This window comes from Octodon degus, unplaced genomic scaffold (genome assembly GCF_000260255.1).
Source record: "Octodon degus isolate 3935 unplaced genomic scaffold, OctDeg1.0 scaffold00029, whole genome shotgun sequence".
NCBI classification, from domain to species: domain Eukaryota; kingdom Metazoa; phylum Chordata; class Mammalia; order Rodentia; family Octodontidae; genus Octodon; species Octodon degus.
Window position 1 is genome coordinate 13,821,667 of NW_004524605.1, and position 11,378 is coordinate 13,833,044.

At 43.4% G+C, this 11,378-nt stretch overlaps 1 protein-coding gene across 2 annotated transcripts in view; it reads right to left on the reverse strand.

Annotated features, from left to right (window-relative positions):
- The window catches only part of Clint1 (clathrin interactor 1), a 58,943-nt gene extending 55,562 nt beyond the window's left edge, over positions 1-3,381 (reverse strand). Inside the window, exon 1 of one of the 2 annotated variants that reach the window (XM_023713147.1) lies at positions 3,141-3,349. In XM_023713147.1, the coding sequence (XP_023568915.1) occupies positions 3,141-3,181 (41 nt within the window). In that variant the 5' untranslated portion in view covers positions 3,182-3,349. Of the gene's footprint in view, positions 1-3,140 lie in introns of both variants that reach the window. The other variant, XM_023713146.1, reaches the window with a different exon arrangement.
- Between the last annotated feature and the right edge of the window lie 7,997 nt (positions 3,382-11,378).

Genomic DNA, 11,378 nt, shown 5'->3' on the forward strand with positions numbered 1-11,378 from the left:
ATTTAAACAAGGGTGGGGATGTAGCTCAGTCTGAAGGGTTGAATTCAATACCAGCACTACTTAAAAAAAGAAAGAAAGAAAGAAATAAAATGAAGGGAAAGAAAAGCGAATTTCTCCCTCTAGGATCTATTAGACTAAAACAGTAGTTACAGTAGTTTATACAGCTATTATATTATCTGAACATTTGGGAACCAAAACCAAGCAAAATAATGATGAAAAATGCAACCTATGATTCATAGAATAACTCCTAACAGGGTTTTTTTGGGGGAGCATGATGGGGAATTGAACTCAAGACTTTGTGTGTGCTGGGTAAACGCTGTGCCACTGCGCTGCCACAAACAGTTTTTATAGCAGTTGCATTGGACCTTAGCCAGAGCTGTTCGAATCACCATCATAAAAAAGATGGCTGATGAAATACACTGACCATTAATATTAACCCCTATAAGCAAAGAGAAGGCTTAGCTTCACTTTGCCAGTAAGTAGCAGTTTTGATTTACAACTAGTAAGTCACCTCCACATTGGGCACATTTGCAAGGAAAACACATTAGGTCTGTAGCAGCTTCAATGTATACCATATTTGGGGTGACAAACATAAACATATCCGTTTTTATTAGAACTTCAAAGAAAAGCAGTTCATGAGATGACAACGGTCAAGCCGGTCCTAGCTGGTGGCAGTGGTGCCATTTATCCTTTCCTGCCATAGTTGCCTTTTATGCAACTGGATGATGAGTGGGAGGAAGCTGTACCCCGCACCCTGCTACCATAGGAGCTTATCTGCTTTCCCTCGGTTCCAAAATGTTTTGCAATATAGAAACATTTAATATCACCAGGTGGTGCACAAAATACCTTCTAACTTTCAAAGAGTCTTCAAGTCTCAAAAGCACTGACTGAAGTGGATCATTACATGCAAGAGTGACCCCAGGAGAACATATTTTGAAAAAGTACATTTTTGTATTTGAAATGAGTCACAATGATTAGGTATACACCGAAATCCTAGTTTGCCTGAGTCATGGCTGTATTTATTGCTAAAACATTTAAATATGACATTTATTGACTACTTTTTGTTTTTGCAGTGCCCTGGGATAAAACCCAGGAACCACTGGCAAACACTCTACCACGAAGGCATACCTCCAGTCCAGATTACCATATTTTTAAAAGAAATAAATTTCCCTTACTGTCTCTGGTGGATATTCACTTGATAAAATTCATCTGATATTATGAAATTCTAGTTCAAATAATTTTTCCTTGGAGGAAACTCATTTATTCAAACATCCATCAAAGGAGAAACAAGTTTTACTCTAGCCCAGAGTAAAAGGCAGCATCAGAATTTGAACTCTTATCTCCAAACTCCCTAACCGTGGCCATCACATGGTTCTAGTCAGACAGCTGTCACAGAAACTGTTATGTTACTCACTTCACCGCTCCTTGCCAATCCTCTCATCATTTTATCCCTCGGATAAAGCAGTCATTCTGTGAGGCTGCGTCACATCCATTATGGCATGTTAACATGTACACACTGCTATAGTACACAGCTCTGTAATACTATGGGGGACATTTTCTGGTGGGAAATTTCTTCTTTCGACCAGTGAAGATAAACATTAAATTCTGAGTAAAGATAGAAACTAAATAATTGCACCCAATTTGCACTGCAAATTTGACTTGAATGCTTGAAAATTACTAACATGGTGATGACAGAAATTTGAAAGGAACACCTAAGTAGGAATACTGCCTGGAGTTCTGTTTTCTGAAAAATACATTCTTAAACTTTTAAGTACCACAAATTCAGTCCTCTAAAGAGAAGGTGTTATTAGTTTTTTTTTTTCTATCCTGACTTAGATGCAATGATGTAATTTTAGAGATTTTTTGACTACTACAACTGTAAGTTACATTGTACTCTACAATACATTACACCAATGAACCTGAATCAGGAAAAGAACTGTTTTATCTTGGTATCAAAAACAATGGACATACAAATTGCAAAACAGTTCAAAATAGTTACCCGAGGAAACAATGTTCAAATGAATGGTTGCAAAGGGAAGATATGAAAGTAAATAAATCACTTTTCAAACTTGGGAGCCAGTCTCTTCTGCCAGTACTGGGAGCAACATCTCCAGCCCTTACCTTTTATTACTTTGCAAACTTGGAGTCAGTTGGGGTGTGTGTGTGTGTGCGCCTCCTTCGGCTGTAGGGGGATGGAATTCAGGTACAAATGATCTGTTTTTCTCACTGCACTTATTGCATAATCACTAAAACTCAAAAGGAAGAGGACTGACTGGTTAAATTCTTAAACTTTATTTCCTGCTGACTTAGACGATCTTACTGATACACTAAATTTAAATATTCCCATTCTCCTACTGTCGTAAGACACTCAAGTTGTGTTAGCCTCAAAGGACTCAACACAGCACCAGTCCTTTAAATCATCGGGGAAGTTAAAAGCAGGATATTAAACCTAGGATAGTTTCCTCTTTAGGAGAAATTTCTCTTGACTTCTTAATTAAAATAAACGGAACAAGCGGCCCACCAAACAAAGTATAGCGGAAAACTTAGAGGAAAAAAGAAATCACAAGTTATTGTACATGGGGATCCACTTTCACTAGGGACGCAAAGGTTGAGCCTCAGGCTCCTTTTGATAACTTTGTCCTGACCACGGAGGCTAGTTGCTAGACCTCCGTCCGGCCAACGCCTAGGTGCAGGCAGGACGCAAGCCCTCCGCCCGCAGCAGGGCTGCAGTCCCTCTCCACGGCGCCCTGAGCCGCACGGAGGCCCCCGCTCGGCCCCGCGGCAGCGCTCCCAGCCCGAGCCCGGACGGTCCTCTCGCCTGGGCGGCCACCCACGTGCAGACCACCTGCCCCTCCCGAGCCCACGGCGTCCGCGACCGCGGCTTGGGGCAGCGGCAGCCGGACGAAGTCAGGGCCGGGCACAGCGGGGCTCCGAGCAAGTCTGAAGCCAGGAACGGTCCCTGCCCACCCTCGCCGGTGGGACGCAGGCCCAGGCCAGGAAAGAGCCGCCGCCGCCATGATGCGACCGGCCGTGCCGGGGGGCGTGACGCGGGCGACCCTGCGCTCCAGGCCGGCTCCCCGCTCCTCCGACTCTCCGTGCCCCCGGCCTGGGCCGCGACCACAACCGACCCGGATACTCACGCTTTGTCCACCAGCTCCCGCACCTTCCACATGTTCAACATCTTGCCCCACGCAGGCCGGGATGCCACCTCGGTCTCCAGCCTCCCACGGCCCCCAGGACACTTCCGTGCCGGGGCAGGTCCAGGCCCGGGTCGCTGCCGTCGCCCGCCGCCTGGAACTCCCCAAGTCAGCTCCTTCCCTTGCTACAGCCACGGCGCCACCGGTGACACGTCGAGACGCGGCGGCACAGGCGCTGCGTAGACCGGAAGTGCCCGCCTCGGCACCCTGCGCGCGAGGCACGCCGGGACTTGTAGTTTTTCTGCGCCAGTGGAGAGACCGAAGGCGCCGGTCGCAGGGGCTTTCTCCATTACCTCAGACCTACGGAACCAGAAACACTCCCTTGGGGCATAGTGGTCGACGCTATAACAAGTCCTCCAGGTGACTGTGGTGACGTGCAAATTTCGCAACTATTGTTTTAAGATCTAGCCACGTTATTCTTTGAAAATGTATTATTAGTGATTATACGAAAGTGTAGTGGTCATTCGTACAGTATTCTCATTAACGGATATCTCGCTGTATTTGCGTATTAATGCCCCAAAGAATTTACATCTCTGAGTCTTGTTTTTCACCCCTATTTTCTGAAGAAGTTATATTCTGATTCTGTGGTAGAGTGGTTTTATATTTAGAGCACTACTTGGTACTTGTAGTAACCACCTTATTATAGGCTTTGCAACTCAGTTCAAACCCTATAGAACACTACAAGGCACACATACACTTTCGTATTTATTGTACATATACATACATACACATACATATATATTTTATATGTAACAAGAATTTGGCAGGTTCATAGTCTTTTTACTTTTTAAAATATTTAAAAGTATGTTCAGGTTTATATTATTAAAGCATAAATACACGCACTTCCAGGGTATAGGTGCAATGATTGTCGTCCCTTTGTTTTTCATGTATTCATTTCTGCCCATGCTAATGAAAAAAAATCAAGTAACCTTAAATTTCACGTGGTCTGCCTTGCTTAAATTTTATAGTTCTTCTCATTCCACAATCCTCTTAATCCCCCATCTGTGTGGAGAATTGACTCCAGGGCCTTGACACTGAACTATCACTCTAGCCCTTCTTTTTGTTTTTTATTTTGAGATACAGTCATGCCCATACTGGCCTCAAACTTGTAATCCTGCTACCTGAACCTCTCAGACTGTTGAGGCTACCAGCATGTACTGCCACAAAAGACTGTTTAACTATTGACCATCTTCTGTGACCCAGAAATGGGAAATAAGACTGGAGCCCCAGTTCTCTTGGAGCCTGAAGTGTGTTGCAAGAAATGATATCACAACACTTAATTACAAATAAAGGGGCTTGAAGAAAACAAGGCAATGCTATGAATAATGATGTTGCAGAAATTAATGTTTAGGGAATATTTGGGCCCCCTATGAGGTAATTGTATTAAATATGAAACCAGAATGATAAAAAAGGAACTGGATATTAAGAGAAAATCTACAAGAAATGATTTGTTGTTGACCTCTTTCTCATTTTGCAAGATGGCAGGTGAAAAAACTGAGAAGCCAGATGCTAAAGAGAAGAAACCGAAGCCAAAAGGCTTCCAGTGGTACTGGTAAAAAGGGTAAGGTGAAGGCAAAGAAGTACAAGAAGGGGCAGCCCCACTGCAGCCAAAATCCTGTCCTGGTTAGAGGAATTGGTGGATACTCCAGATCTGCTATGTGTCCCAGAAAGGCTTTCTACAAGAGAAAGTTTACAGCTGCTAAATCAAAGGTTGAGAAGAAAAAGGAGAAAGTTCTTGCTACGTTCACAAAACCGCTTGGTGGGGACAAGAATGGAGGTAGCTAGGTGATTAAGCTTTGAAAAATGCCTAGATACTACCCTACTGAAGATGTGCCCCAAAGCTCTTAGCCATGGCAAAAAACCCTTCAGTCAGCCTGTGAGGAAACTTTGAGCTAGCATCATTCCCGGTACCATCTTGATCATCCTCACCAGGCGTCACAGAGGCAAGAGAGTGGTCTTCCTGAAGCAGTTGGCCAGTGGCTTGCTACTTGTGACTGGGCCTCTTAGCCTTAATTGTGGTCCTCTACGAAGAACATACCAGCAATTTGTCATTGCCACCTCTACAAAAATTGGTATCAGGAAAGTGAAAATCCCCAAACACCTCACTGATGCTTACTTCAAGAAGAAGAAGAAGCTGTGGAAACCCAAACACCAGGAGGGCGAGATCTTTGACACCAAGAAAGAGAGATAACAGATTTCAGAGCAGCGCAAGGTATATCAGAAAGCAGTGGACTCACAGATTTTAGCAAAAATCAGAGCTGTTCCTCAGCTCTGGGGCTATCTGGAACCTGTTTTTGCTCTGACTAATGGAATTTATCATTATAAATTAGTGTTCTAAGTTTCTTACTAAGAATCTAATTAAATAACTGATACTTTCTTTAAAAAAAGATTTGTTGGTGAAGGAAATAAAAGACTGATTCACAAAGAAATGAATTGATGGTTGCTAGTCATGAAACTAAATAAGTGATTCCAGAACCTCCAACCCCTGATCTTCCAAGTCATACCAACTCTACAAATTGTGACAACTTGCTTATTGGAAGCAGGTTCGAAAGAGTTTAGGTAAGACTTTGGGAGAGGAGCCCAGGAGAAGCAAACTGAAGAATTGCTAGAATGAGCAAAAATCAGGGCAAAATCAACTCAGAAATTTATCAACTAGGAGTCCTTAGGAATCACATAAAGTCATTGGGTGTAGTGGATGGGCAGGTAAAAGTGAGTAGAGAGAGGTAGAGGAATGGGGCTTTCAAAATGAAAAGTTTGTGTTTCTTGTGAAACGGTTGGCCAGCCCAAGGTTCAAAGGGTGGAATGTGGCCAGAGAAGGTATGGAGAACTACTTTGTGTAAATAAGAGCTCAGCAAGTTAACTTTCAAACAAGCAAGTGCAGAGTACACCTGCAGAATGGTTTCGCCCAAAAAATAACCACCTACCCTGCCCTGGGCTTGTTTGTGTGTTTACAGCAGTACACAGCCAACTTCACCAGAGATAGCCACAAAATACAATGCCATTGTGTAAGTTTCCAACACCAAATATGAGTGGAACTAGACTTATTTCAGAATGAACACTGTGGCATTTCTGTCTGCTGGGGCCATCTAGAATGTCACACAAAAAAACCTGTGTTTACCTCCCACTCCAGAGAGCCCCCAGAGGCTCAGAAGAATCATGCCAGAAGAGTTGATTAAAAAGTGGTCTCCAGGGGCTACCCATTTTCATGTCAATGAAGTGTCCCATTTTTACCTTTTATTTTACAAGTTTGAGAGCAGTTTCCATAGTAATTTCTTTGTAGCAATTTAAATACGTCCATGGTAGAACAATGAGAAAACAGCCTACCCACTCCTCTTTAGGAAAGCATACTTTTTTCCAAATGAACTGACACAAAGCAATACATGTTTTGAAAGAAAACAGCTCATCTGTGTTAATTACATGTGAGGAACAGCTATAGACAGTAGACGCTGACGGCTTATCTCATGTGCTTCGCTCCCTGGTATTTCCTCTGGAGAAATTTAATTCCTGGTATGAAGGTATGGTAGCAATGGAAAGACCTCTGTGTAAAAGAACAAGTTGTAGAGCATGGTTGGCTGACACCTCTCACAGCCTCTTTTTGAGGATTATTTATGCCAAGGCCATGATCAAGGTATGTTAGAACTGGGCCATTTCTGCCCAGTGTGGGCTCCTCTTGTCGGCAATCCTTGCTGTCCTGATTACCTCAGAGCTTCACTGCAAGCAGGCATTCTTCTTACATAGTCTTCCATCTTTCCCTTCACAAAATGTCCCTGTAGTTTGGTCCTCTAAAAAGCTATTCTTGGTCTCTTTTCCTTTTTACTTTCATAGACTTTCTCCAAGTAGTGTTTCTACATTTTATGATTCCTTCTTGTCTTTTGCTTCTTGCAGTACCCAGTGACCCGGAGGCAAACATGTGGACCTTGGTTTTGGTAGGTAGAATATGAGTCTTCTTTTTTTATTGCACCTGATTACTCCTGTTCTTTAGAAGTGAGCACACAGTACTGGGTTTCTAATCATAATTGAGGGTTGTCACAGGTCGTGCAGATTATATGTTGTGCAATCCTAAAGGCGCCATTTATGTTGACTCTCATTAATTACTAGACAACCAATGATAGCAAGAGCAGCGCTTAGATGGTATAGACGCAGACAGCAGACAAATCTGTGCACAAGTGCTGCATCTGCTATTCAGAATGCTGGTATGAGTCAGTGTAGTGTAATGGTATGAACTGGGAGTTTAGATCCAGGCTGCCAGAGTGGGTGATTGGTGGATTTACTATACTGGGAGTTCATTTAGATTGCTCACACTGAGCTTTAGAAAATGAGTAAATAGACCGATAGTAGGTAAACATAGCAAATGATGTGTTGAGAATCAAGTCAATAAGTTGCTTCATGTTGAGCCCTGCGTTTAGTAAATACTAACTAAATTCTACTTCATTATCGACTCCCTTATATGGATTTAAGGTGTTTTTTTTTAATATAAACTGAGGAGTTGATCCATTAAAGTCTCCTGAAGTTAGCCATTCATCAGAAATACATGGCTGTGTTTAAAAACTTCGGATTCTCTGTCCAAACTTTTGAATTTCTGATTTAGTTTGTTCCCTACACTCTTCTTGGGAGAGAAACTCCTTTACAACTGGCTAAAGGCAGGCTTGGTGGTTTACACATGTTACCTCAGGCCTGGGACTGAGATAGGACACTGAGTTTGAGGCCAACCTGAGCTATAAATAAAGCAAGTTCAAGTCCAGCTTGTACTACATAGCAAGACCGTGACTCAAAAACCAAACTAACATTGCCAGTCAAGCAGAAGACCCAATACTCTTATGGGCTACTGGACTCTTTTAGAATATTTTGCTGAGTTCACACACCTATAATATTCAAATAACGGAACTTAACAAAAAAACCATATACAGATGAATGTCAATTTTGTATCTGTGTATTCAAAGTGGTTAGGATAGATATATAGTTATATTCTCTTAATAAATAGAGTGATTTGTTCTAATGGTGTTTGTAAGTAGGATATCATGTTTGCATCTTGTACAGCAATTAACCGCTAGGAAGATTGCATGCAATGTGTTAATTTGATTTGAAACTGTCTCATTGCTATTTATCAATAAAATTATGGGAAAAAAAACCAAACTAAACCAAACACACACACACACACACACACACACACACGCACACACGCGCACACACACACAGAGGGGCGGAGGGAGGGAAGGAGAGAGGGAGCGAGCGAGAGAGAGAGAGAGAGAGAGAGAGAGAGAGAGAGAGAAATAAGAAGTGAGAATATAGCTCAGTGGTGCTTTCCTGGTTAGCGTGAAATAAGGCCCTGGGTTTGAACTTTGGAACCCCCAAAATAAAATTAAATAATAAATAAAATAAAAATGTAAGAGTAGAGCAAAGCAATTTATTAGCACAGGAAACTGAGGAGTTTGCATTGGGCACTTAGTGAATATTTCCAAATGTTTCTCTCATTCTCATATTACATTCTTTTGTACATAGGTTTCTCCTGGTTGGCAGGAAATAGGGTGACCACAAAGAGATGCAGTTTGTTTTCAGTTAGGCATCCATGGAAGAAGCAATGCTTTTGTCTTTCATCCATGACGGCCTTTATCACAGGGAGTCACTCTGATTGGCCCATTCTGGATCATGTTGCTATCTCTGGGCCAATTACCCCAAGGGAAGCCACCATTATGGAATTGGTAGTCCTAGTAGAACTATATCAATGGGGAGAGAGAAGAGCTTTTTGAGGAAATACAGTATTGAAAAAACTTTCCTCGGCATATGGAAACAACAGATATTTATACCTGTAAGTTGGAATGTAGGGTACTTTTTTTTTATATATGTATTTGGTACAGGGTCTCACTACACAGCTTGGATACCTAGTGATCCTCCTGTCTTAGCCTCCCCAGTGCTGGGATTACAGGCGTGCACCACCATGCCTAGTCTTGGTGGCCAGCTCACCATGTCTGGGGCAGGGTCAGCAGGGCATGTGGTACTGGGGATCGAGCCCAGGTCCTTGATCTTGCCTAGGAAGGCACTGAGACCACTGAGCTTTCTCCATAGCCCTAGGGGTACATATTTTGAGAAAAAAGCAAACAAAATTAAAATCCTGAAGTGTTGTTTTGGCAAAAGTTTTGTATGCTTGGTGTTAGATGATGCACTAGCCTTAGCTCTCTAAGTTCATCAGAAGGGGCTGAGTTGGGAAGAGCAGAAGAGCGAAGAATGTCCTGGGGAATAACAGAAAAGAAGCCCTAGAGAGGAGACCTGCCTCTTAGCTCAGTTCTTTAAGTGGCTACTTCAACAAAGCAGTCAGGCTCAGGTTGCTGTGGTTCAATCCCCAGAACTCAAGCCAGCCAAACCTGTCCTGAAAGCATTCAGAGAAAAAAAAAAAAAAAGAAGCTCTAGAGAATGAGAGCATTAAGAAGTCTGTGGCTGCTCTGTGGTTGCCTGCCTTGGGCACAAGTATACCACAAGGCGTGCCCTTGCTGTTGAATTGATCTTGATGCAAACTCAGTCCCCTTGGGGACATTGGCAAGACTCAGGTTATTGCCAACCAGTTGAGGGTTCTTTTGTTTGATTCAGAGAAAAGTAATAAATAGGCAAAGTACAACTCTCCTAGGAGCCTGGAAGCCACCTATAAACTTTCATTACTGTGGATGCCAGTGGTTGACACTGCTGGCTGTTGATCTCTGCCACTGCCAGTGCCACTGTTAGACAATGTCTTATGCTGGATACTGTCAAGTCTGTGGGGTGCTGATATTGGCTGCTGCTCACCCTTCAGTGCCTGCTTGTGCGAGATGCTACCAACAGACTGCTTGTTGGTGGTCAGTTCTGCTAGTCTTCGTTGGCTTCTGGTCCCTAGAGCTTTGCAGGGCCAATGACTTGTAATGTTTATTACTTTTACAGCAACTCCCGTGTCCACAGTATTCACAATCAGACTCCTGAGTGGATTCACAGGACCTTCTGAGCCCACACTATCTAAGAAATAAATCACAAACAGATTCACAGAACCACTGAACCAAGTGTTTAACAGGACATGTGTTTCACAGCATGGGGGGTTCAGTACATTAGAGGAATTCCCTTTAGGCTATCCTGAGAAGTAGAAGGGGAGTGCTGCTTATACCGCAGCTATGAGCCTGTGATTGGTTCAAGCGGCGGGTGCCAGGCTCCAGGACACATGCAGCTGCCATGGCTGTCAGTCACCTGAGGAGTTGCAGTCACATTTGACAGCAGTCACAAACCTAGCTGTCACATTTCTTTCTTTTTTTTTTTTTTTTTTTTTTTGTGGAACTGAGGATTGAACTCAGACCTTTGCACTTGCCAGGGAAGCGCTTATGCTACTGAGCCATCTCCCCGGCCCCTAGCTGTCACATTTCTATAGACAGTATTAGGGCCAGAACCAGGGGATCTCTGGGAAAGGTTATCTGTATTCATTATTGGGGTTTGGAGAGGTTCAGATGTTAATAATGGGTGTAGATCCCTCTTTCTGATCTTAACCACATTAGGGTGTGCCCTCACTTTACTTATTCAAGAAAGCCACAGCAGTGTGTGCAGTGGCAGGAACAGGAGAAGGGCACCACGGCTCATAGCTGAACTCGTCTCCTGTTGGAGCGACCCTGGGACAAGCTGTGGAGCAAATTCATGGAGGTTGGGAAGACACTGAGGTAGAAGAAAAGTCATCTCAATGTGTTCTAGGGTAGAGAAGATCAGTGCAAAGTGAGAAGGAGGCATGTGACAGCCACTGGCCAAACCACATCCCCCTCTGGGCCTCACAGGAAAAAGGAAAGAGTCGAGCAATTCTGTCTCAATGTCAGCCAACTCTGACGTCCTGGTAGTGCTGTAAAGAGGAACACATTTCAGGCCTTCTGTGAGAACAGGCAGGCACTGATAGGAGGAGAAACAGAGGCAGAAGTTTTCTTGAAAACATTCCCCAGCCTATTGGGATGCTTTCTCTCCTTTTGTCCTAAAACAGAGGAGCCCAGAGTAGATGTGATGTTCTTAGTGTTTAGTCCTCTGAAAACTGCTCACATGATGCCAAGGTGATGTTAGTGAAGCAGTTAGTGTGTGTATGACTGCAGGAACCATTGTCACAGTCAAATCAGATTCCAGGTGCACCTCAGAAAGGATATGCTGGTTTCGAGGCAGAGTTGCCCTAAATAAATAAGGAAACCTCATGTGTCC